The sequence below is a fragment of the Elgaria multicarinata genome, chromosome 22, assembly GCF_023053635.1.
Source record: "Elgaria multicarinata webbii isolate HBS135686 ecotype San Diego chromosome 22, rElgMul1.1.pri, whole genome shotgun sequence".
Classification (NCBI taxonomy): Eukaryota; Metazoa; Chordata; class Lepidosauria; order Squamata; family Anguidae; genus Elgaria; species Elgaria multicarinata.
In genome coordinates, this window is record NC_086192.1 from 9,566,587 (window position 1) to 9,594,392 (window position 27,806).

General features: G+C 45.6%; 1 protein-coding gene across 2 annotated transcripts in view; it reads left to right on the forward strand.

Annotated features, from left to right (window-relative positions):
• TBX2 (T-box transcription factor 2) overlaps positions 1–20,395 on the forward strand; it is a 37,989-nt gene extending 17,594 nt beyond the window's left edge. For both annotated transcript variants that reach the window (XM_063146530.1, XM_063146531.1), the window contains 4 exons: positions 1,278–1,354; positions 3,017–3,186; positions 8,584–9,200; positions 18,364–20,395. In XM_063146530.1, coding sequence (XP_063002600.1) covers positions 1,278–1,354; positions 3,017–3,186; positions 8,584–9,200; positions 18,364–18,810 — 1,311 coding nt within the window. In that variant the 3' untranslated portion in view covers positions 18,811–20,395. The remainder of the gene's footprint in view (positions 1–1,277; positions 1,355–3,016; positions 3,187–8,583; positions 9,201–18,363) is intronic.
• The last annotated feature ends 7,411 nt before the right edge of the window (positions 20,396–27,806 follow it).

Here is a 27,806-nt window from a genome sequence, read left to right on the forward strand (position 1 = left end):
AAAGATGTGTTGCCTTCAAGTTGACTCGGAGAAAGCGGATGTGGTGATGGGTTGTCTTGCAGAGAAGTTACTCTTGGATCTCAGAATTCTTGGATCTTGGAATTCTTCTATCTCAGAATTCTTGTATTTATTTACTTTTAACTATTGGGTAGCCTACAATCACTGGGTTATCTTGCAGCAGAGTTGGGGGACCTAGCCTTCTAGATGTTATTGGAGTCCCATCAGCCCCAGCTAGGATGCTCCCTAGAGCCTGTATTCTTCATCCTCAGATTTGGTTAATTTTGTTGGTGACAAGAATCAACTTTGCACATGCTCAGAGGCACTGTCCTCAGGATTCCCCCCACCCCACCCCGAGTTTTGGGCCTGATGTTGCAATCCCATGGGTAAGTCAACCCTGTTGAACATAGTGGGTCTTACTTCTGAGCACACTTGCACAGGATTGAATTGTAAATCTGCACTGGTGTGTGTGTGTGTGTGTGCACAGTTCCAGTGTGACCTTATGCATGTCCCTAACTCTTAGGTGAGTGTATATAGGACAAGCCCAGGAACAGCCGGATAGGGGTGATCTTTCATAGAATCATAGAATAGTAGAGTTGGAAAGGGCCTCTAAGGCCATCAAGTCCAACCCCCTGCTCAATGCAGGAATCCACCTTAAAGCATCCCTGATATATGGCTGTCCAGCTGCCTCGTGAAGGCCTCTAGTGTGGGAGAAGTCTTTTTAAAACTGCTTCCTTGACCCAGTTTTGCCAAGTGAACTATCTTTATCCTGGCTGAGCGTTTAAACATTGTTCTAAATGTTAATTGTTTTTATGGTTTTAAATTTTGTATGTTGTTCTTTAATGTCCAGTCTTTTAATCTTTGTAAACTGCCCAGAGAGCTTCTGCTATAGGGCAGTATATAAATGCAATAAAGGAATAAATAAGTCATTTCTAAAATGTGAGTATCTCAAGGAATCATCGGAGTTGTTTTTAAAACTCCATGGGTAGTATCCAACATGAGTCCTACTTAGAGGGACCCATTGAAATGAATGGGACTGAGGTTAGACATGATTAACTAAAGTCCCATTAATTTCAATGGGTCTACTCTTAGTAGGAGTAACATTGGTATCCCTGCTTTCAAAGCTTTCTACCCAAAGGTGGGAAATATAAAATGTTTTCGCCTAAAACAATCAGGCTGAACCCACCCATTTTGGGGTCAAACTAAGGAGTATTGATCTAGTACCCTTGTTTAATTAAATGATGATTCTCTTGTTCTGTTTTGTGTGTGTTTAAATTTAGATCACCCAACTGAAAATAGATAACAACCCTTTTGCGAAAGGATTTCGAGATACCGGGAATGGAAGGCGAGAAAAAAGGTATATTAAATAAATAAATGTAAATATACCGGCATTTCTCAAAATCTTTCTTTTTTTCTTCCCGTGACTCCTGTCTCATTTTTAGCTTCCCCCCCTTTCCCTAAGCCTGACACCTCCCCCCATCCCCAGCAGGGCGTCTAGGGATGATGGGACTTGTAGTCCAGCTCACCTGGCAGGCGTCAGGTTGGGAGAATGCTGCTTTATGTAGCTTTTTTGTTCTTGTTTGATGTTGCAGCTGAAACAAGCTGCCATGGAGGGGAGAGTTTATCAATGGCTATTAGCCCTTATGGCTATTTCCTCCAGTATAGATTGTAGATCGGGAATATGAGCGTGAGGATGCTATTGCTTTCATATCCTGCTTTTAGGCATCTCATAGGTATCTAGATGGCCACTGCAGGACCAGAATGCTGAACTAGATGGACCCCTGGTCTGATCCAACAGGGCTCATGTGTTCTTACATTTACGTACTCAGCAGTAGCCCCACTGAATGCTATGGGACTTACTTCCGAGTAAATATGCATAGGACCATGCTACAGGATCATAACAGTTGTTATAAACCTGACGCTCAATTCAGTTCATGTTTACCTGCTTCTTATTATATGCGCCATCAATGTGCCTTGAGGTTTGCATTGCACAAGAGGACAGATCCCTGCCACAGAGTTTAGCAATCTAAAATTTGGCACAAGGCAGGGCTAAACAGGTTTATCTAGACTTATCTATCTATCTATGTTGGTTACAGGCTTAGTATGATATATGTGGTAGTATCCAATGCTTCTCCTACATTAAAATTAATGGGACTTAGGTTAGTCATGACTGTCTTAAATCCCATTCATTTCAATGACTCTATTCTATGTCAGCCTAATAATGGATACTTCCCCTGGTCTGTAACCAGCCTACATAGGAACCAGGAGGCAGGCCTTCTCTGTGGTGGCCCCGAATTTATGGAATGATCTACCCCTGGTATTGGGGAGGCACTGTTTGAGTTACTGGGGAGGTGCCAATGAAAGACCCATTTCTTTACCAAGGCCAGTCTTTAGTAATTCTGGTGTTGTTTTAATGGATTGATTTTCATCCTTTTTATTCATGTTTGATAGAAATGTTTTTGCCATTTTTATATCTTGGAATTCTGTTTCAATGTATATTTTGTGAACCGCTTAGAAATATTTTTAAATCTGTTCAGCGGTGTATGAATCGATTAAACAAATAATAAATGCGTGATTGTTTCTGTTTACACCTGTCTAGGTTTGGTTTTAGGCTGAGTTGCAGTTACCCCTTAATGGAAAGGAATCCATAGTTAAATATGGAGGCTGCAAGACACACTGGGAGAAACCCCGTTTGCTTACCGTTGCTTCTCAGCCTGCGCATTTGTCCCCCATTACTTCGTCTTTCGAAAGAGGAAGTAAACAACCTACACGTGGCCTTTTCAGTGGGACATTTTGATCCCGGCAACTTCCATCTTTAAAAATAAGTTGGACTTACTAGGGTGGTTTTTTGTGACATGAGTGTAGGAGGCATGTCGTGAGAGGGACCCATGAAAATCCCTGATGCCCAGTAAGGAGGCTGGAGCATGGTCATTTCATCTCTTCCTTTGAAATTGACAAGGCAGGGAGGGAAAAGTGTAAAATAATAATTACAAAATCTGTTGTTTTTTTTCTGGAAAAGGAAACAGCTTACTCTGCCCTCCCTACGGATGTATGAGGATCAGTGCAAACCGGATCGAGATGGAGGAGAATCGGATGCGTCTTCGTGTGAACCTGCCCCGGTTCGGGATTCACTCCACTCCCCTTTGGGTACAGACCCCAGTCCTTTGAAACTCCACCGCAACAGCAGAGGTAACATTTCTGTGGGATCCCACAACCCTAAACACGTCTACTCGGAAGTAAGAGCCATTGAGTGCAATGCATCTTACTCTCAGGGATATGGGCATGGGATTGTAGCCTTTGGCTCCATCCTATACCCAGCTACCTATATCCAATGAGTCAATCTCATTGAAATCAGTGGGACTTACTTCTGAGTAATCATGGATAGGATTATGCTGTTAATGAAGAAATGCTTTGGAATTTCATGCAATTGCTTCCACTATGTGGCTAAGAATGAACAAATAGATCACGTGGGATCGTCTCTCCTAAACAGCCAGATAAAATATAAATCTGTATGTGTGGGGTGTGACATCAGATTATATTATTTTATATAATATAATATGTTATTTTATTATATTATTATATAATAGTATATAATAATAAATATTATTTTATTTTATTGCACTTGCTCGGATTTGAGTCAAAAGAAAGCATCCACTTCTAATTTATCCAAAGCCCGCTTACTTCTGAGTAAATAGGTTTAGGATTGTTGTTGTCTGTACTCCTCACCCAGCCAACAGAAGCTTTAAAAAATGGACAGCCTTAGATTTAAGGATCAAGCCTGCATACCTTTTTAAAATCAGTAAATCCAATCTGCAAAATATAGGCCTCTGTACTTTGTACATTGTACATTGTACATGTACATTGATGGTGCTATATAAATAAATAATAATAATAATAATACTTACATCTATAAAGCAAAGGAAAAAAAAAATCAGATAAACAGCTTCTGCCTGTGTGCATTCCTTTGGATCTACTAATTAAATCCTTAGTCTGTGTGGCCGAGTTTACACCCTGATGTAATAATGCATGTCCACTCGGTGGTAAATTCCAGTGATGTCTGTGTACAGTATGTACATATAAGCTTGCAGTTTTGAAACTGCAATAATATACATACGTACTTTGAAGTCAAATCAATGCACCTTACTCCTGAGTAAAGATCAACTCAGGCTGTGAAATTAGGAGTAAGTCCTATTGAACTCGGTCGGGGTTACCTCAGAGTAAAGACCCATCGGATCGGGTTATTCACATATTTTTAAGAAAGGGGAAAAAATGTGTTTTTACCAAGAGTCAATCTTCTCTCTGACCATGAACTCATTTCTTTGCTTCCCCAGTAGCAGATGCCTGTAACGCCCCCATTTTTCTTCCAATTAACCATTCAACAAGGGCAATCTCTCCTATCAAAACAGATCAAATTTATCCTCCAGTGAAGTGTGGGTGGGGAACCCACTCCTGTGTGCATTTTGTACGTTGCAAAATTACCCATTTTAAAATAAGTAAAATAAGAAGCTTCCTTTCTGGATAAATAGATCTGTAGGTGCAACGTCGTTTGAGAGGCCAATTTTATTGTGCATACACATTGGGAAGGGGCGAATAGTATTTTTTTAAAAAATAACATAGCTCTGTGTTTTCAGTAGCTTTGCTACTAAGAAATGGTCATTCAATGCTCCGGGGCGAATGACCCTGTTCTCTACTGCCCTCTGGTGTCCGCGCGAAGCACACCTTTCTATTCCTCCGACCCTCTTGTGAATTTCTTTCCCGAGCGTGTCAATTTCACCACCCTTTAAGCTTTAATTGTAAGGGTTAATCAACCACAACATTTGTTTGATTGATTTTATTATATGGCCATGAACAAGGATGATACTTTACAGAAGTCTGTTAACATAAACTATAGAAGTAAAGAGAAGTTCAGAGCTCTGCCCCCGAGAGCCTACAATTTATTACACGAGGCCTTCCATCAGCAGTCTGAAATAAGCTGACAATTAATTGATGGGGGACATAATCCTATACACACACATATTTGGGAGTAAGCTAATCAATGAATCCATGGGTAGCAAGTTTCCAAGCAAGCATGTGTATAGAACTGTAGTCTTCATTATTAATTGCCTTCTTACTTCTGAGTAGAAATGCATAGGATTGAGCTGCAAGTCTTATTTATTTATTTATTTATTTATTACATTTTTATACCGCCCAATAGCCGAAGCTCTCTGGGCGGTTCACAAAAATTAAAATCATCATAAAACAAGTTAAAAATACAAATACAAAATACAATATAAAAAGCACAACCAGGATAAAACCATGCAGCAAAATTGATATAAGGTTAAAATACAGAGTTAAAACAGTATAATTTAAATTTAAGTTAAAATTAAGTGTTAAAATACTGAGTGAATAAAAAGGTCTTCAGCTGGCGACGAAAGGAGTACAGTGTAGGCGCCAGGCGGACCTCTCTGGGGAGCTCATTCCACAACCGGGGTGCCACAGCGGAGAAAGCCCTCCTCCTAGTAGCCACCTGCCTCACTTCCTTTGGCAGGGGCTCACGGAGAAGGGCCCCTGTAGATGATCTTAAGGTCCGGGTAGGTACATATGGGAGGAGGCGTTCCTTCAAATAACCTGGCCCCAAACCGTTTAGGGCTTTAAATGTCAATACCAGCACTTTGAATCGGGCCCGGACCTGGACTGGCAGCCAATGAAGTTGTAAAAGGACTGGCGTAATGTGATCTCGCCAGCCAGTCCCTGTTAGTAAACGGGCTGCCCTGTTTTGTACCAGCTGAAGCTTCCGGACCGTTTTCAAAGGCAGCCCCACGTATAACGCATTGCAGTAATCCAAACGAGAGGTTATCAGAGCATGGATAACTGTAGCTAGGCTATCACTGTCCAGATAAGGGCGCAGTTGGTATATCAGCCTAAGCTGATAAAAGGTGCTCTTTGCCACTGAGTTCACCTGTGCCTCAAGTGACAGTTCTGGATCGAAGAGCACCCCCAAACTACGGACCCGATCCTTTAGGGAGAGTGCAACCCCGTCCAGGACAGGGCAAACATCACCTCGCCGGACAAATGAACCACCCGCTAACAGTACCTCCGTCTTGTCTGGATTGAGTCTCAGTTTGTTAGCCCTCATCCAGTCCATTACCGTGCCCAGGCACTGGTTCAGAACAGTCACTGCCTCACCTGGGTTTGATGAAAAGGGAAGGTAGAGCTGGGTGTCATCCGCATATTGATGACACCTCAGTCCACATCTCCGGATAACCTCCCCCAGCGGCTTCATGTATATGTTAAACAGCATAGGGGATAAAATAGAGCCCTGCGGAACCCCATGGCTTAGGAGCCACGGCACAGAGCAATAATCCCCCAGCACCACCTTCTGGAATCGGCCATCCAAGTAGGAGCGGAACCACTGCAACGCAGTACCTCCAACTCCCAGTTCAGACAACCTATCCAGAAGGATACCATGGTCGATGGTATCGAAGGCCGCTGAGAGGTCCAGGAGAACCAACAGGGTCGCACTCCCCCTGTCTCTCTCCCGACAGAGGTCATCCCACAGGGCGACCAAGGCAGTTTCTGTTCCAAAACCAGGCCTGAAACCCGATTGAAATGGATCTAGATAATCCGTTTCATTCAAGAGTGCCTGGAGTTGTCCTGCAACCACCCGCTCAAGCACCTTGCCCAGGAAAGGGATATTAGCCACCGGCCTGTAGTTGTTTACATCTTCCGGGTCCAGATTAGGCTTCTTCAGGAGTGGTCTAATTACCGCCTCTTTTAAAGAGGCCGGCACCACTCCCTCTCTCAAGGAGGCATTTACAACCTCCTGGACCCAGCCGGCGATCCCCTCCTTATTTGATGTAATGAGCCACGAGGGGCAAGGGTCAAGCACACAGGTGGTCGACCGGACTTGGCCAAGCACCTTGTCCACATCCTCGGGCCTCAATAACTGAAACTCATCCAATAAAACTGAGCCGGACGGCGCTCTGAACGCCTCTACTAGTGGTGCTGCATTAAGTGTGGTGTCCAATTCATGACGAATCTGAGCGACTTTATCTTCAAAGTGCCGTGCAAACTCGTCACAGCGTGCTACCGAGGGTTCAACTATCTCACGCCCTGGCCCAGAGTGTAACAGGCCACGAACCACTCGGAAAAGCTCCGCCGGACGACACCGAGAAGACGCAATGCTGGTGGAAAAGAACTGCCTCTTTGCCACCCTCACCGCCACAGAGTAGGCTCGATAGTGAGCTCTAGCCCGTGTTCGATCAGACCCAGCACGAGTTTTCCTCCACCTGCGTTCTAGCCGTCTCCCCTCTTGCTTCATCGCCCTCAGCTCAGATGTATACCAAGGAGCTGACCGGGCTCTGCTCAGAGGGAGAGGACGCTTGGGCGCGATCGTGTCAACCGCCCGAGTCATCTCTGCATTCCACAGAGCGACCTGGGCTTCGACAGGAGCACCGGCCATATCAGCAGGAAAATCCCCCAGAGCCCTCTGGAATCCATCGGAGTCCATTAGTCAAGCATTTATCCCCAGGAACCTGCAATCCATGGATTAATTGATCAGCTCAAATATTAGTTCTGCAGAGCTATAAATTTAAGCCTTAAGCATGCTTGTATATTTTTGCAGTGTTTTGAGTTCTGGGGGCATTATTGTAATAGTGTAATGTCATAATATGTGTCATGCTGCACTCAGAAAGGAGATATTGAAGCTGTTTTCCTTCTAATGATGTGTGGTAAGAGCTTACGATGTATTGATTAAATTAACTCAAATTTTAATCTGTGTAGATGTAAGTTAAGGACACGCTTATTCGCTTTTGAGGCCATTTGGGTGCTGTTGTGTTTACTCTAATGCGGGTCATATACTGTAATTAAAAGGAAACTATTCACAATGGCTTTCCCCTTTAATGATCAGTAGTAGTAATCTTTGCTTTTATGAAATTATAAATTATTTCTCACTGCCTTGAATATTGCTAAAACACAGTGCCCCTCCAAAGGTCTGGGTAAAATAAGTATGCATCCTCTTTTATGTGACTAGAATTGGTGAAAACACAGAAGTGCTAAGGCAACTAAAAGCAATTCTTTAATCCAGCAGTGGGGAAGCTGTGGTCTTCCGGACTCCAGTTCCCATCAGCCCAAGCTGGCAAGGTGAATGGTTCATAGAATCATAGAATAGTAGAGTTGGAAGGGGCCTATAAGGCCATCGAGTCCAACCCCCTGCTCAAGGCAGGAATCCACCCTAAAGCATCCCTAACAGATGGTTGTCCAGCTGCCTCTTGAAGGCCTCCAGTGTGGGAGAGCCCACCACCTCCCTAGGTAACTGGTTCCATTGTCGTACTGCTCTAACAGCCAGGAAGTTTTTCCTGATGTCCAGCCAGAATCTGGCTTCCTGTCACTTGAGCCCGTTATTCCGTGTCCTGCACTCTGAGATGGTCGAGAAGAGATCCTGGCCGTCCTCTGTGTGGCAATCTTTTAAGTATTTGAAGAGTGCTTGGGGATTATGGGAGCTGTAGTCCAGCAACATCTGGAGGGCCGCAGGTTTGCCATCCCTGCTGGATTTAATTGATTGTTTTTATAACAAAAACACCAAGCATGGCTTTTCTCTCCTTGCAGAAGACAAAGGCAGCGATCAAGAGTTGGAGAAGCTCCCGGAAGGGAAGAGGCCCAGTCCCGATCCGGGGAACAGCAGCCCGCGCAGCAGCAGCAGCCCCCGCTTGCAAGGGGAAGAGAGGAGTAAAGAGCGCACCGGCAAAGCCAGTGAGGCTTCCAAAGACAGCAGCGAGGGCGCCGTTTTTAGCCCCTTGGGCTTGGAGAAAGACAAGCCAGAGGGCAGGAGGAAAGAGCAGCCCTCGCAGCACGAAGCCTCCAAGAAAGAGGGCCTGGGAGACTGCGGCCCCCTAGGGGGCAGCAAGGAGGCCTTTGCCCCGCTGATGGTGCAGACGGACAGCCCTCCGCACCTGAGCGCCGGGCACCTCCAGAGTTTGGCTCTGTCCGGCCTCCATGGACAGCAGTTTTTCAACCCCTTAAGTGCCGGGCAGCCCTTCTTCATCCACCCGGGACAGTTCGCCATGGCCCCCGGGGCCTTCTCCGCCATGGGCATGGGACACTTACTGGCATCCGTGGCCGGCGCCGGGAGCCTGGAAAACGGGGGGCTTTCGGCTGCGCAAGGGACTGCTGCTGGGGCCACCCCCTTCCCCTTCCACCTCTCGCAACACATGTTGGCTTCTCAGGTAAGGGGGGGGACGGCATTCAGGAGAAGGCCAAGGGCCGGTATTTACTGTCACATGAGTGACGCCCCAGAATTGCTGTGTGGGAATGATCTAGCCGTTGAGCGAGGGGCGGGGGGTCGTTCCCAAAGAGAGCGCCATAGGCGTGCACAGTAGGATGTGCACTCAAGTACTATTATTTTTAAAGAGGAACATTTATTGAATACTCAATCATCAAGGCAGCCGAAGGCCCGCTCACACTGTGTCTGAATCCCTACGCAGTGGCCCCTTCAATTTGGGGCTTATTGCTTGAGACATTAGGGTGTGCCTGGGCACACCCCTTGCACACGCCTAGGAAGAGTGCGTGGTTTGCACGTAGAAGGTCCCAGGTTCAACTCCAGTTAAAAGGCCCAGGTATCTTCTCTAACTAAGATCCCAGAGGACTACCGCCAGGTTGAATAAACAATATTAGGGTAGATCGACTGACCTGGGATAAGACAGTGGTGGCTGTATATTTGGGGAAATGGGGCAGCGAAGCTCTGCCTCCTCCCCACAACCAATGCTCCAATGCTCAGCTTGCAGCTGCCAGTTGCCACACATGATCTTCTCCTGGCCTCCTCCAGTAATCTCAGTGGACTATTATTTGCAGCCGCCTCCGCACCACCAGCCGCCACTGCCAGCCTCAGGCACTGTAGCAAACTCTGCCAGCTGCAACCCTTAAGCACGTTGGCTGGAGAGGTTACCCCCATGGAACACAGAGGGGTGACTTCTGAGCAAGCACATGTAAGGACAGCCTGGGGGAGAGTGAGCTTTGAACCAGGGAGGTGTCCTGTTCAGAGACTGGGCCTCAACTCCTCTATCTGCAATACGGGCGCAAATGATAGCGCCCTTCCATATGTTGTTGTAGAAAGGATTCCTGATAGAAGTCAAGTGTCCATGGTTCTGTTTAAGAGGCGATGAAGTGGGCCATTCAATTTTAACTAGAATGGGGTCTTTCAGAGTTTCTGCCTGGCGTACCAAAGGATCCTTCCATGCTGGAAAAGATCCTAATGCACCTTGCAGAGCACAAGGGTCATGTCTGGTGTTGGCATGGCCCAGCCTTCCCCAACTTGGTGTCCTTGAGATGTATTGGAGTACAACTCTTATCATCCTGAGCCAGCATGGCCATTGCTGGAGCTGTAGTTCAACACACCTGTTCGTCGTTGGGCCCTATCCATGACAGTGGGATCCTAGCAGGTGTCCATTGTGAGCAACGATCCATCCCGGTGGACCATTATCTTTTCAAGAATTGTGGTCCACCGTCAACCACAATTGCAGATTTGTTCACTGAAGAACAAAAAAAGAATCGCCGAAATGATGAAGGGGCTGGAGATGCTTCCCTGTGAGCAAAGGTTACAATGGTTGGGGCAATTTAGCTTAGGGGTGGGGGAAGCTGATATGGGGAGACATGACAGAGGTGTGTAAAATTATATGTGGGTTGGACAGAGAGAAGGTTTTCTTCATGAGTTCTTCCCATGAAGATGATTGGTGGGAGGTTCGGGACAGATAAAAGGAAGGACTACATCACACAGTACCTACACCGCCCAGAGAGCTTGAGCTATGGGGCGGTATATAAATGTAATAAATAAATGATGGGATTTACCGCCACAAGACGTTGCGATGGCCACCAATTTGGATGGCTTTAATAGGATGCTGGACACATCCATGAAGGAGAAGGCTATCACTGGCTCCAAGTCCTGATGGATATGTGCTACCTCCAGAATCTGAGGCAGTATGCCTAGGCACGTCAGTTGCTGGGGAACATGGGCAGGAGGGTGTTGCTGCCTTCACGTCCTGCTTGGGGGGGGTTTCTTCACAGGGAGCTGGTTGGCCCCAATGTGAACAGAATGTTGGACTAGATGGACCCTTGGTCTGATCCTGTATGGCTCTTCTTACGTTCGTAATCCCAGATCAGTTTCTGAGGTGCCGTAGGGACTCTTCGAAAGAAGGCAGGGGGAAACCTGTTGAGATGGGCCGTCCTTCAGCGCCCCTGTTGGACCTGCTCAGACACCTAAGGCTGGAGCAGAAGAAGGAGCCCAGTGAGGACTGTGTCTCGGGCAGGTTGACGTGGTGTTTGCTTTCACGAGTTTATACACCGTGGTTCAAAAATTAATAATAGAGAGAGCTTTGTGGCTGATGTTGGTTGGAAAACTCTGCCTTTAATGAAAAGTGTTTTTATTTTTATCCATCCGGATCAGGTTCCAAAACAGAAAGGTTGGTCCGGGTAGCAGGATATTTCGCACAGGCAGCATTTATACTGGAAGGGAAGGACAGTGTGACGTGAAATTTGCTCCAGTGAGCACAGGGTGTCCATCAACAATTGCAGGTTAGAATCATAGAATAGCAGAGTTGGAAGGCGCCTATAAGGCCGTCGAGTCCAACCCCCTGCTCAATGCAGGAATCCACCCTAAAGCATCCCTGACAGATGCTTGTCCAGCTGCCTCTTTAATGCATCTAGTGTGGGAGAGCCCACAACCTCCCTAGGTCACTGGTTCCATTGTCGTACTGCTCTAACAGTCAGGAAGTTTTTCCTGATGTCCAGCTGGAATCTGGCTTCCTTTAACTTGAGCCCGTTATTCCGTGTCCTGCACTCTGGGAGGATTAAGAAGAGATCCTGGCCCTCCTCTGTAGGACAACCTTTCAAATACTTCATAGAATAGTAGAGTTGGAAGGCGCCTATAAGGCCATCGAGTCCAACCCCCTGCTCAATGCAGGAATCCACCCTAAAGTGGATTCCTGACCAGCTCAGAGTTAGCCCTGCCCAATGTCACTTGTGGAAAGTCAAGATCTCCTCTAAGCAGGGTGAGTTTTGTGAGCTGGAAGAGGGCATGTGTGCGTTCTCTCCTCCCACCCTCCGTAACCCATTGATGCAGCTTTCCCCAACCTGGTACCCCCCAGATGTATTGGGCTACAATACCCATCAATCCCAGTCAGCTTGGCCATTGGTCAGGAATGCTGGGATTTGTCATCGGAAATGTTTGGGGGGCATCAGGTTGGGATGGTTGGACTAGAACTGACGAGGCCCGCTTGGCTATGAAAGTCATGGGTGGCCTCGGGTTAGATGCCTACCCCACAAGGTTGTTGTAGGGATAAAATAATGTGAAACTACACCACTGTGAGCTCCTTGGAGGAATCATGGAATCATAGAATAGTAGAGTTGGAAGGGGCTTATAAGGCCATCGAGTCCAACCCCCTGCTCAATGCAGAAATCCACCCTAAAGCATCCCTGACAGGTGGTTGTCCAGCTGCCTCTTGAAGGCCTCTAGTGGAATGTTGTTGTTGTTGTTGTGACAGACAGTGTGGTTTAGTGGGTAGAATGTAGGACTGAGAGTCAGGAGATCCGGGTTCTAGTCCCTACATGGAAGCTCACTGGGTGACTTTGGGCCAGTCACAGACTCTCAGCCCAACCTACCTCACAGGGTTGTTGTTGTGGGGATTAACAAAAAGAAGAGGAGGAGGATTATGTATGCCACCTTGGGTTCATGTAGGAGGAAAAAGTGTGGGATAGAAAAATAAACCATCATCATCAGCTACATAACATCCATTTTTAATTATATATCTGCTTCTCTCATTTCCCACCTTGCTTTCTCCTGATCTCTTTCCATAATCTCCGCCATCTTCCTACTTACCTCACTCTCCTTTTCCATCTCTTAAACAAATAAGCGAACAAAATCATTTTAAAAAAGAAAATGGCAGTTGAGCCCTTTGTTCATGAAACGGACCAATTCATTGTCCTGCCTCGTTGTTTTCAGACCCAACCTGCTCACTGAAGACCAATGCTCAGAAAATGGGGTTTTTTGACAGCAATCCTGAAATGGTGATTTATTTATTTTTATTTTTAAAATCAACCCTTGAACCCATCTTTCATGTTCAGGAAGATGCCATTGAGTTCAGTTGGCATTCATGTTGTCTAGCATAGGAACTCAAGACAGGCTTTACTTCGATCAGGCCAAAGGACAATTTATTTCTCCATCCTGATTCTCACAGTGATCCAAAAAGCTCCTTCCCAGAACCAGGGCTGGGCAAAGCTGGAAATGTAGGCCCCATTTCAAACTGCTCATTAAGTATTTTTTTTTCCATCAGTTCTAAATACATATGAATTAGAACGATTTATAAAAAAGGTCATGGCAAGCACTTTTATTCAAGATGTATATAAGACATCACTTCTTCACATTCAGAAATGCTTTACGTGCTTTTCTTTGGGCAAATTCATCAACAACAACAGAAAAATCAAGCAACTTTGCCTTGTCAATGTCAACGTTCAAAACTGCTAATCCATTCAAATGTTCTCGCACCATTGCGGACCAAAAGTATGACTTGATTCGTTTTAGGACACAATGACGGGAAATTGCTGCTTTGTAACAAAGCTTTACCAAAGCGTCCCCCTTTGCCTCTACCAGGGGGACTCGGAGTAGGCCCTCTCAAAATTATAGGCCCATGCCAACTGGTCCCACTGCCCCCCCCCTCTGCCCAGCTCTTCCCAGAACAGGTCAGACGTCATGTATAAATCACCAATGAAAGAGGAAACGCCCTACCAAATCAGAAGACAAAAGAGGAGAGTGCTGTGCATAAAATGTCCATGAGCTAATTTATATGTACGGTTGCAAATTTAGAACTAATAATTGTATTTGAAATAGAAATAGAGATCGTCTTAGCGTTGCATGGGAGACAGTGACCAGGTGATGCATGTCTACCTGTTGAGTCTTCTGCCCAGGTGTTGGATGGGATCTTATGGTTCCTCAAACTGGGTTTGGATAGGGGAGCCGTTCAAATAGAGGGCACCTTTAAATAGAAGGTGGGCCTCTGTAAAGGTGGGCCACTTGAAGGTGTCCCGATAGGGCAACAGGCTGGCCACTGTGGGGACAGGATCCAAACTCGAGAGGCCTTTGGTCTGATCCATCACGGATGTTCTTGTGCTCTTAGGTAGCTTTTGAAAGAGGAAGTAAACAATGTGTGCTTGGCCCATTCAGTGGGCTGCTTTGATCAGGAGATAGCGGCAACTTCCATCTTTAAAAACGTCGGACTTACTAGGGTGTTTTTTTGTTGTACGAAGAAGGCCAGAAGGGGCAGGAGCTGCATGGGATGAAGACAATGTCGTGAGAGTGCCCGGTAACGAGCGTGCTATAAAACGCTTGTCTGATGGAGCTCAGAGAAAAAGACTGCTCTGACTTTTGTGTGACTGTCTGTCTGTCGTGTGTGTGTGTGCGCTGGTGTGGTATCCAGAGATGTATTGTCAGATATATATTTTTTGAAATAATGATAATAATACCATTTTATTATATTATTATTTTATTTTGTTTTCCTGATGTGGTATCCAGAGTTGTGTTACCAGAATGTACGCAATCTGAAAGGTACCATATTTTGAGTATGGGTTTTTCTACACGAGACTGTTAACGTGCAGTTATCTACTTTCGGTTTCTTTGCATGAATTGAGAGCTGAGCACTATGCAAAGAGCATTTCCTTTCCTGCTTTTCTGCGACATAACCTCTAGGAGAATTATTTTTATTTATTTATTTCCTACCCGCCTCTCCGATTGGATCGAGGCAGGCAACAACAGCAAGCATAAAATACATAAAATACTGATTAAAAACATAGTATACACTGTTTTTTTAAAAAAAATCCTAAAAGCATCCTAAAATTCCACTGGATAGGCTTGCTGGAAGAGATCAGTCTTGATAGCTTTCTTGAATGCTAAAAGACTGTTAAGTTGATGAGTCTCCTCCGGCAGGCCGTTCCACAGTCTGGGAGTAGCAGAAGAGAAGGTCCTCTGGGTAATACTTGTCAGCCTAGTTTTGGCTGACTCAAGTAGATTCTTCCCAGAGGACCTGAGTGTGCGGGGCGGATTGTACAGGAGAAGGCAATCCTGCAGGTAGCCTAGACCCAAAGCAAGTAGGGCTTTAAAGGTAATAACCAACACTTTATACTTTGCCCGGAAACTAATTGTCAGCCAGTGAAGAGATTTTAAGACTGGAGAAGAACTAGTGGGACCTGTAACAAAATGTTGCAACACGGACAGAGAAGGCTGGTGGTGCCAATGTCAATGGGGTAATGAATCCGCTCCGGGTTTGGGTCAGAACTCTAAAGGAGCTGTCCACGGTGCTTCTGAACCTTGGACAGCTCCTTTAGAGTTCTGACCAAAACCCGGAATGGATTCATCACCCCACTGGCATTGAAGTCATCTGCCTCCACTGAGTACAGATTACAATTCTTCCATCGTATCCCAGCCCCACTCCAATTTTCCCCTCCAGCAGTCAGCCAGTCCTCATGGGGCTCTTTTTGGTTTCCTCTCTCCCTTAGGGTCTGGTCTCCCCGGGCCATTTTTGTATTGCAAACCTTGGCATCCCCCCAAGCCTGCTAATAACCACCCTCTTGTGCATTGGCTTCTGAAGCAGCGGCACTTACTGCCTGGACATCAGAAATAACGGGAAAGAGGTGCACACATGTGCAGATAAACACATGCTTAACGTAGACTGGATGAGATCTCCCACGTTTGTTTTTACATGAAGCAGCGAACGGGGGTGGAGGGCATTTTGGATTGGGACTGCCTTTCAGGGGGAGGATCAGGTTAACTTTTCTTTCCCCACCCAGCCAGTCCCATTTTCCTGATCCAAATAATCTGTCTGGAGCTGCTCTGTTCACACCGGAGAGAGAAACCAATAGGTGCGAAGTCATTACTACAGAGTGCCCACTCTTTCCAGTTGCAACCTGAGTTCGTATGGGTCTTGTCTATACACTCTATGTATTGCAGCAGCATGGCCCACAGAACCGCACTTCTTTTGATGTGTCATTTTTGTGACTTTTTACCTTGCTCCGATGTCACCATAGTTGTTTGTTGTCTGTCAATGGCGGCTTCAGTTCGGATTAAGAGTAGGAGTTGTTGGGAACGGATCCCAGTGCAGGGTAGGCACGGGAATGTGGGGCAGATCAACAAGCCTAGTAATGGCCTCCATGGCACAATTAAAGTCTGGGGGACGAAAGTAAGGGGCAGTTCTGACGAATGTCGCATAAATTCAGTGAAACGTAGGTGCGCAGCTGCGCTGCTACAAGCTTTTACAGTTGCGCAGAGTTGCCGGGAAAAAAACAAAAAAGGTTTGCTGCCCATTACTGCCGTCTGACAACGGCGCTGCGATTTCCCCTGCCTCGATCGCCTGCGCTCACTCCTGCCGTATAACCTTATCTATCAATGTTGCTTCACAGCAGCACTGCTGCGGGGTTTTGGGGGAACGAGTAGGCAAAGCAATGGCTTCATGGACAGGAAGGACATAAAGGTGAAGCCAAAGATGTCATGGCAGCTGGTGATGGGGAGACACTGCCCTCTCTGAGACTCCCCTGGCAGTCAGAGGAGAACTAAATACTAAGCTAGATGGATTCAAGCTTAAGGCAGGTGTGGGGAACCTTTCAGCCCGCAGGCTGGATTCTATTTCAAGGAAGCTCTCGGGGGCCGCATTCCAGTGGGCAGAGGCAAAGGGACGGGACCAACTGCAAAAGGGTGTGGCTAAAATGACAGCAAAAATACCAACCGATTGTAGCTTGGAATTCCCCCTGCCAGGACCTAAGCCTTCAGAAAGGCATTTTTTATATCTTTTAGCACAGGGGGGGGGGATTTCAACTAAGGATCAGAGGTCATGGAGAAAGGGGAGGGGCCAAGGAAAATGGGTGGGGCCATTTGGAGAACCGTAGAGGGCTGGATTTTTCTCCCTGCCTCCTCCATCCCTGAAGTTCCCATCCTCAGGGCTGGAACAGTAGGATCCCAGGGCATTAGCAGAGTGCAAGATTTATATGTCTAAAGGTCTTGGGTTCAAATCCCGATATTTGTAGTAAAAAAGGGACTGTCTCTGTGTGTGTGTTTGAGACCCTAACCTGGTATAATGAACATTTGGAGAAGTGGCATCATGCAGGTGTTTTAGTTGACATTTTGATCTTGGTTTTTAAAAACCCGCTGGGGTGATTAGAGAAAGACAGGGTTCTTTCCCCTGTCTCACGGGTGCAAAGTTATGTTCTGGGGACTGCAGTGTGCTGTTGGCTGGACCTTCAATGACTCTTCCACTGTCTTTTTTTAATGTTTTCTTTGCCACTCTTCACCAGCAAAGGACATCTCAGGGTGGTGTTCATAGAGAACCAGTGTTAAACGTCTTCACTGCTAAGATTGTGTCCCAGTTCCTATATAAAGCAGTAATCACTGCATAGAAGAGCTTGATGTAATTCAAAATACGTTTTTGCGCCTACTCCTGGCACATAGCACACCTGGCACACTATTAAGGAGTAAATTGGGTCTTCCTTCTCTGAAAGCACATAGACACAAACCCATAATATTGCATTGGAAAAAGGTATCCCTGATGCCAGACCACCATTTAGCAAAACAGGGAGGACCTACAACCTAGAGAAGTTTGAGTACAAACTTGCAGGTGTTTGATGCAGAGCTGTTCAGTACCCCCAGCAATACAGGATTCATCTGCCCATAAGATCTGGGATCTAATCTTCGTTGAGGATGATATGTTGGGGGGGGGGCAGTGCAGCTTCTGAGGCGGAGTGGCCTAACTTCCCCAGAAGAATCCATGGCTAGCGGTGGAGATCTATTTACAAAATGTATGGGGTGGCGACCAGACACAGGGCCTTTTCAGTGGTGGCGACTCAATTGCAGGATCCTTAAAGGCTTGCTCGGTTCTCGTGTTTTGCTCTTTATGGCTACTACTGTTGGTATCTGCCCAGAGAACGTTAATTATTATGGGGTGGCAATGACATATAAATGTAGGAAGTAAGGCAGTCTTTCCCAATTTGGTGTCCTCCAGATATATTGGATTGCAATTTCCATCATTCCCAACCAGTGGTAGGAACATAAGAAGTGGTGGTGACTTCGGTGAGGCGGCGAATCCATTCTGGGCTTCCGTCGCAACCGGGAAGGGAATGTACGAAATGGGCCCAGTCCAAAAATAAATAATCCATGTGTCCAAAAACTAGCTAAAACCTCAACTAAAGTTGCAAAAGCTTTGGAAAAGAGCAAAGTTCTTAACCGAAATCCACAAAACAGACGTTGAACCAGCCATCCACAAATCCTCCGGGAGAGAATTCCAGGAACAGGGAGCTCCTGTTTTTCTGTAATTGCGTTGCTGCGGAATCTCAGATCTGCCTTTGACTTTCTCGTTTCAGGGAATCCCTGTGCCGACTTTTGGCGGACTCTTTCCGTACCCGTACACCTACATGGCGGCGGCGGCAGCGGCGGCTTCCGCTATGCCGGCAACTAGTGCGGCGGCTGCCAGCTCGTTATCCCGGAACCCCTTCCTGAGCAACGCCCGTCCGCGCCTGCGGTTCAGCCCCTACCAGATCCCCGTTGCCATTCCGCCCAGCACCAACTTGCTCACCACTGGCTTGCCTGCCAGCTTGAATGCCGGCTCGGAGGGCTCCAAACCCGGAAGCAGCCGGGAATCCAGCCCGCTCTCGGATCTCCCCGTCCACAAACCCAGCGGTCAACGGGCCTCTTTGTCCCCCAAGGGCTCCTTAAAGGATTCCATCAACGAACTCCAGAACATCCAAAGACTGGTTAGCGGCTTAGAAAGCCAAAGGGAAGTCTCCCCGGGCCGGGAGACCCCCAAGTGACCGGGGGCGCGGACGGTCCCTCAAAACGGGGTGAGATGAAGCTGGGGAGCAGATGTGTACAGCACAGTATAAATATTTATTTTTTAAAGAGGAGCGGGGTTTTAAGAGGGGGTGGGGGGGACTAAAGAAAAAGGGTCACCAAGCCTGAGGCCCCATAGGGCCACCGGGATACAACAACGGCCGAAGGAGAACACCCTGCAACCCAGCAATATAATTGGGTGGAGAAAGTATGGGATAACACAGTCGCTAAGCCCTGGAGATCAACTGTCCCCCAGAAGTTCCCCCAAATACACACGTTTCTTGACTTTGGTTCTAGTGGAATATATAGAGACAGCCCTGAATTCTTCTGGCCTACTTCTTTGGCCTGAACAAAACCGAGGGTTGAACAAGGTGATCTATAGTATACTAACAAACCTCCAGATAGATGGGCAATCTAGGAGGTCATCATGGTGGAAGATGATGCTAAAGACCGCCTACTACTATCTCTTTTTGTTTCTAAACCAACACTGTTGGAAAGGCATTTCGCTATTTCCCCCGCCCGCCCGCTTATCAGGATGAACTTTCAAAATGCGGACGTTGCTCTGGGTTGCGTTATCTAAGGCAAGGAGAGTGGAGGAAGAGGAGTGGTTTTTTTGGTTTTTTAACTACAAACTCTAGCAGATTGAACACAGGACATTCATTTGAGACTATATATAGAAAAGCGTAACCTTTAGAGCCGACGTCCATCTACTCTTGGAAGGCCATAAGAAAATGAAACAAAGAACCCAAACGTTCAGAATTGGTACAATCCATGTGACTTTCTCTCTTTCTTTCTCTTTTTGGACTCTCCCTGTGTACCAGGAAAAAAAAAAGGAAAAGGAAACCTAATATTTATGGAATAAATGGTAATTTGTGTAAATAAGCTATACGAATCCCAAAATATGCAAAAATTGGTATTAATTTATTTAGAGTTGTACATTGGAGTGTACATAATTAGAGTTTAACTCATCACATTTAATTGTTCTCTTCTTTTTTTTTCATTTTACGTAAACATACATATTGTAAATGAAGACCTATTTAGCTCTTTGTGAATGGAGGAAAATATTGGTTTTCTTTTGGCTTTTTGTGTCTAAACAAAAAACGACAAAAAAAGTGGTTCCCCCGCCTGTTTGAAGACAATCATGTGCCATCAACACCACTTTTAGGACATGAGGAAAAAGAGGGCAACCAATCTTGAATCCTTTTCAAAGGACTTTACAGGGGACGTCCTGCCCCTTCCTAATATATAATCATTCAAATAGCAATTCAACACTGAGTGAATGAATTAAAGGAAAAATCTCTTTTACAGTGCGGGGTATACTATATATATATATATATATATATATATATATATATATATGCAGGAATAAACCTCAGGTTTTTATTTTTTCACTCCAGAACAACAATAAAAGGGGGGGGATCCCCACCTTAAAAAAAAAAAAAACTTTAAAACTATACTAAAATTTAAAATATCACTTGGACAGTGTGCTATATATTGTTTTAATTTTTTTTTAAAAGGTTAGAAATGTGCTGGTTATTCGGGTATCTATCTGTTCAATTTTTTTGATGAGTCCTCTCACATCTTTCAATAAAAAATATTCAAAGAACACTTTTCCCTCTGGTTTTCTCCTCTTTCTTTGACCATCCTCGAGTCCAGCCAGAGTGGCCAAGTGTCCTCTTTTACAGTGGCCAAGTGTCCACTATTTCAAAGGCTGTGAGAAGGACCAGCCTCTATTTAAAGCAGTGGAGCAGAATCTCCTTCAGTCCCAGGGATGAATATTTATTTATTTATTATATTTCTATTCTGCCCAATAGCCGAAGTTATTAGGACATGAGGAAAAGGAGAGGGACAACGTTGAATCCTTCTGAAGGGACTTTACAGGGAACACCTTTCCCCCCTTTCCAATATATCTAAACATTCAAATACGAATTCAACACTGAGTATTGAATTCCATTTCAGAGAAACTCCAAAGCAGCCTTCCTCAACCTGGGGCGCTCCAGATGTGTTGGACTGCATCTCCCAGAATGCCCCAGCCGTTGGCTGGGGCATTCTGGGAGATGCAGTCCAACACATCTGGAGTGCCCCAGGTTGAGGAAGGCTGCTCTAAAGGGTTATGTTCTACTGTCCAATGGGGCCAAAGGCAAATGAAGCAGGACAGATACACCCAAAATGCCCGTGCATTTTGTCTTGACACTCTTTCTGCCAGTAACTAAGCCATAGGAGAAGCGTTCCTTTTCTTTTCTTTTTCAGAACAAAAGCCAGGAAACTACTGCATAATAGTTGTTGGGGAAAAGAGAATCCTAGAATAGTAGAGTTGGAAGGGGCCTCTAAGGCCATCAAGTCAAACTCCCAGCTCAATGCAGGAATCCACCTTAAAGCATCCCTGACAGATGCTTCAGTTGCCTCTAGTTCCATTGTCGTACTGCTCTAACCGTCAGGACGTTTTTCCTGAAGTCCAGCCGGAATCTGGCTTCTAGAAACTTGAGCCTGTTATTCCGTGTCCTGCACTCTGGGAGGATTGAGAAGAGATCCTGGCCCTCCTCTGTGCGACAACCTTTTAAGTATTTGAAGAGTGCTTTCATGTCTCCCCTCAATCTTCTCTTCTCCAGACTAAACATGTCCAGTTTCTTCAGTCTCTCCTCACAAGGTTTTGTTTCCAGACCTCTGATCATCCTCTGAACCCCCTCCAGCTTGTCTGCATCCTTCTTGAAGTGTGGAGCCCAGAACTGGATTCAATACTCAAGATGAGGCCTAACCAGGGCCAAATAGAGGGGAACCATGACTTCACGCGGGTTTTTTTATTATTATTATTACATTTTTATACCGCCCAATAGCCGAAGCTCTCTGAGCGGTTCACAATTTTGAAGCTATACTTCAATTAACGCAGCACAAAATAGCTTTTTTTGCAGCCACATCACACTGTTGGCTCATACTCAGCTTGTGATCTACAACAATTCCAAGATCCTTCTCGTTTGTCATATTGCTGAGCCAAGTATCCCAATACTACAAACTCTGCAGGCTTGGATTGTGACCTCCATTTCGACCACATTCTGCACTCCGGAATTAAACGTGCCCTCTATTTCAGTGGAGGCTGGTGGGTCCTTGGATAGCTCCTTTAGAGTTCTGGCTGAAACCCAGAGAGGATTCACCACTGCACTGACATCGGACCCACCAGCCTCCATGGCTCCATTTAAAGCCCTGTTCTGTCTAATTCCAGCCACAGTTAGCACCTGGTCAGAAGGCTCGTGTGGCGCAGAGCAGTAAAGCAGAAGTTTCTGCAGCTGAAATTCTCCCCACGGCCTGAGTTCGATCCTTGCGGAAGCTGGTTTCAGGCAGCCGGCTCGGGTAGACTCAGCCTTCCATCCTCCCAAGGTCGGTAAAATGAGTACCCAGTTAGCTGGGGGAAAGGTAATAACGGCCGGGGAAGGCAATGGCAAACCACCCCGCTATAAGGCCTGCCAAGAAAATGTCAGCGAAAGCTGGCGTCCCTCCAAGAGTCAGTAATGACTCAGTGCTTGCACGAGAGGTGCCTTTCCTTTCCCTTTCCAGAAGGCTGAACAGGTAAGCCCACACACACACAGATCATAGAATCATAGAATAGCAGAGTTGGAAGGGGCCTACAAGGCCATGGAGTCCAACCCCCTGCTCAATGCAGGAATCCACCCTAAAGCATCCCTGACAGATGGTGTCCAGCTGCTTCACCGCTACCTGGACCATGACGAGAGGTAGTGTACTTCTAGTTAAATTATAATACTTCCAAGTTTCAACACGTGTTTATTGATGGAAGGGAAACATTGCAACGGAGGAAAAGTGCACCTCTCTGTCTCTTGCTGGGTGTGCTAGCTGTTTTATTATCAAGTTCTGGTCACGTAAGCATAAAACACCTGAGCATGTGCAATGTACATCGTTGACGCAATAGAAAACTTAGAATCATAGAATCATAGAATAGCAGAGTTGGAAGGGGCCTACAAGGCCATCGAGTCCAACCCCCTGCTGAATGCAGGAATCCACCCTAAAGCATCCCTGACAGAGGGTTGTCCAGCTGCCTCTTGAAGGCCTCTAGGATGGGAGAGCCCACAACCTCCCTAGATCACGGGTTCCATTGTCGTACTGCTCTAATAGTCAGGAAGTTTTCCTGATGTCTAGCTGGAATCTGGCTTCCTTTAACTTGAGCCCGTTATTCCGTGTCCTGCACTCTGGGAGGATCGAGAAGAGATCCTGGCCCTCCTCTGTGGGACAACTTTTTAAGTATTTGAAGAGTGCTATCATGTCTCCCCTCAATCTTCTCTTCTCCAGGCTAAACAGGCCCAGTTCTTTCAGTCTCTCTTCATAGGGCTTTGTTTCCAGACCCCTGATCATCCTGGTTGCTCTCCTCTGAACACGCTCCAGCTTGTCTGCGTCCTTCTTGAAGTGTGGAGCCCAGAACTGGACGCAATACTCTAGATGAGGCCTAACCAGGGCCGAATAGAGAGGAACCAGTACCTCATGCAATTTGGACGCTGTACTTCTATTAATGCAGTCCAAAATAGCATTGGCCTTTCTTGCAGCCATATCGCACTGTTGGCTCATATTCAGCTTGCAATCTACAACAATTCCAAGATCCAACCACTTAGCCAACCACTGTTTCCTGGAGTTTTGGTGGTTAAACTAGTACCTTCCTGTAGCAGGCCAGTTACTTGGACAACCAGGAAAAAGGGAAATTGCCCCAGGAACTAGGGAAAAAGGGGAGTCTGGCCGTACCACAGATTCTTTCAGTTTGCACATATGTGTGGGTATCTTGTGAGACACAGACAGAATTTTAAAAGTTACTACTACTACAATGCCCGATGTCTGACCTTTCTATCGAGATTGATCAGGTTGATCAAAAACATGGCTTCCCTTGTGCGAAAATGTGTCCGATGTGTGTGTGGCTGTGACAACAGCCTGAGCCATGGATCTGGTGGCCCGGCCCGGAACATACTAGGACAAAAGGGTGATACAACCGAAGGACCTTAAAGGCCAGGTGTAGGATCTTATTTTGGGCCTTGATGTTCAATGGAAGCCAACGCAAGGCGTCCTACGATGGAAGGCACCATGGGAGGTCCAGAATAGTCCTAACAGCACCGTTCTGGACCAGCATCAAAGGGCGGAGAGAGGAAAAAGGAAGACCTGCTAGGGGACTATTACAGTAGTCTAGACTATCAAGGCCTGAACCAAGAGGTCCGCAGATGCCAGAGACAGGAACCTGCGAATCCAGCAGATGTTCAATAGATGGAAATTGCAGATCCTCGCTGTGTTCTCAATGAAGGAGAGGGAATGGATTTCCAGGGAGATCACGGTGGGGGAGGGAAGGGCTACTGTCCCTTCCCTCTGCACTGTGGGGCTCCCCCCTTGCTTGGAAATGAAGCTTAGAAAAAATATTCTATCAAAAGATTGAGCCCCTGGCTATGACCGCTTGCGCATGTGCACCTAAAGCAAGCATGGCTTTGCTGGGATTTCCCCACTCCTAGCAACTGCCTACTTGTGGACCACTGGAGCAAAGGCAATGGTGGGGGGTGATGGGAGATGTAGGCCAGAACAGCTTTAGGGTCACAAGCTGCCAGCCCCTGGGAAACTCATGAGCAAGGTATCAGAGCAGCAGCTTTCTCCGGCCTTTTTTGCCATCTGAGCCTCATGATTACATCAAATTATGAAGTCCTGCAGCTGTCGACAGGTCTTCGAATTTGTGTTGTTCTTTAAAGCCGTCTGATCATGTGGCAGTGAGTTCCAAATGTGAAGAGTATGTGGCACGAATCCTTTGGTTCCAGAAAAAACACAGGCCTTTTTCTCTTCCCTCGATTATCATTGGTACCTAAATGGCCCTGTTCTTGTTTCTTTCTCGTTTTGTCATTTATGCTGCAATCCTATACACACTTATTTGGGACTGCCTTCTGTGCAAATATGTCTAGGACTGCACTATTCACCTTGAAAAGCTTTAACAAGGAGGCTTTGAACTTTACCGGGATACACACCCCCTCCTGTAAAATTCCTTTTCCTGCCTCATCCCGCTGAAATTCAAAATGGCATAATTGCTTTCTGTGGGGGGAAAAAAGAGAGAAATGTTTCATTTTTGCCTCTGGTCAAACAGGTCACTGAGGTTTTTGTACTGCTTCAAAAAACCTGTGCAACCTGCTTGATCTGAAGTGACAATGGGACAAATGAAATCTGTGTTTCGGAAGTAGGGTCTCTCTCAAACTGCTCCCAAGTCTCTTACAGCTCATAGTTTCTGCCTTATACAAACTTTTGGCATCCTTTTCTCTTTTTAATTCACTGACTGATTCAGATTCAATTTGGTGGTTCTGGTGTGTTTGTTTCTTTTTAAAAAAACCCAATAAGAAATCACGGAGAACTTGGGAGTCTTTTTTTCCCTATTGTTGTTTCTTTTCTTGCTTCAGTAAGGCTACATTTTTTTTTCTTTTTAAAAACAAAAATACAAAAATATGTTTGTTATTATTTTCAATTAGGGGATGTGTAGGAAGTCTGCTATAAATCCCGGCGGGTCTGCATTTCATTTTGATCAGGAAAGATTAAAATGCTTCAATTCACATTGACTGTAATGCTTTGCATTACAGAGATATAACGAAAAAGGCGAAAGGAGGGGGGGGGGAAATAGATTGATTTAAAGCGACAGCAACAGAAAGCTCTCCGGCTGGGGGGAGCAGATCGTAGGGGCTTGCTGTATTTAAGCAAAATAACAACAAAACAGCAACTTAAAGCCCTCACAGTCCATAAAATCTTCCATCCCGTTCCTTTTGATTCTCTTTGCCAACATAAACTGTTTCCCTTTGAATATGATCCTTTGCCTTAATTATGTTTGCAAAATATGCTTCTCATCCTTGGAAAAAGGAAACTTTTTATTGGTTTTTTTTTGGCTTGCTGAATCTTCTGGAGTTTGTCTTCCTAGTAGCTCTTTGGAACAATATGTATACATTACATACACACCCGCACAGAGAGTTTTCCTTGAAATGGCAGCTGGAATAGAATAACCTATAGTGTACACGCATACCTGGGAGTATGTCGGTTTGAATTCAACAAAACGTACATCTGAGCTGATATGATATATACCGCGAATTCGGGGCGTGCAAGGAGTTCTCGTGAGCGAATGTGGTGTCAGGATCTTGCCCCACGAGAGGAAACAGTGCATCGGGCAATCCCTGGTTCCAACCCAGCCTTGAACTCAGTAGTGGCCTCCGTCCTTCCCATCTGCGAAATGGGTATAATAATAATGCTCTACCTTACACGGCTGTGGCGACAGTTACTGATAGAGGAGTGACATTGAATTGATCTAAAAAACAAAACTCAAGGGGAGCGCTTGATTAATCAGACAGTAAATTCATATATTAATGTATGTGTAGATATATAATTTTAATGCAAGTACGTATCTATTTATTTATTATAAAATAATTTCTACTCTGGCTTTGGCTCCATCTTAGAGTGTCTCACCTTAGAAAATATTAGTATTTACGCTTCACTCTACTCATGGCAAAAACTGTCTCCTTAAGGGCTGCTAAAGACCAGAAGATATTTTTGTATAGTCTGTGACAGTTGCTAGCAAGGATACTGCTCCACTTGCTCAAGAGGCAGCTAGAACAGAACTGTATAGTAGCAGGTAGGGTGACCGTATGGGAAGGAGGACAGGGCTCCTGCATCTTTAACAGTTGTATAGAAAAGGGAATTTCAGCAGGTGTCCTTTGTATGCATGCAGCCCCTGGTGAAATGCACTCTTCATCACAACAGTGAAAGCTGCAGGAGCCCTGCCCTGCTTTGTATCTGGCCACTCTAGTATAGCTCCTGCAGCTTTCACTGTTGTGATGAAGAGGGCATTTCACCAGGGGCTGCATGCATACAAAGGACACCCACTGAAATTCCCTTTTCTATACAACTGTTAAAGATGCAGGAGCCCTGTCCTCCTTCGAAGATGGTCACCTTAGCAGCAGGTAGCTTGGTTTTTTTTCTCCAACTTTAATCCTGTTTGCTTTTGGGGAGGGGGACCCGATCCTAATCTCACATGCCAGCGGTTTCGGCATATACTCATAAGTAAACAGAGAATACCGAAATGCCATTAAGGCTGCAATCCTTTGCCCAATTAACTGGAAGTAAGCCCTGTTGAAATCAAAGGGACTTCATTTTGAGTAGCCATATATAGGACTGCACTTACATTCCCCAGCATATTATTATTATTATTATTATTATTATTATTATTATTATTATTATTATTATTATTCTCACAAGGAAACCAAGTCTCTTGTGAAATATCTTGCTGCTCGCGCAAGTGGGAGCGCGTTGATGCGATTTAAAAAACTGAACACACGCAAACACATGTGCAAAGAAACAGAAATATAATTGGAGTAAGCAAGCCATAGAGTTACACACACACCCCAAGACTTTAATTTCAAGCGACACAATTCTCTCCTTGCCTTTTACGGCGGGTGTAAAGAGCGCCTGCAAACGTTGGGACAGGCCATGGTAAGAGAAGGATCTAGAAGCTGCAGTTCTCAAACTTGGCAGCTTCTGAGCAGATGTGAACAAGCTGTTAGCCTATGAATTATCTATCCAATTAGCACATTTTTGAGAGGGGGGGGTGTCAAAATAGCTCATTAGCATGGGGAATGAGACCCAGGAGGGGCGGTGGGTATTGTTCTATTTTTAGGAAACTCTAGGAAGGGGGTTTACTTCCTTCACCCCTCATTAAGCTCTGAAACAAAAAGGTTAATGGTTTTGTATATAAGAGGTGCATCTTACACGCCACAGCTAAAAAGATGAACCCTTGGAAGTCTTAAGGGAGACTCCTAGGCCTGTTTAGACAGGGGGAAAAAAGTCTTACATCATTAGGATGTGCACCCAGGGATTTTTTTTTAAAAGGCAAACATTTATTGAATATTCAGTCATAAAGGACATTATTTTTATTCATTTATTTATTAAACACTGTAGACACTGATGCCCTGTTCCTGGCATAGAT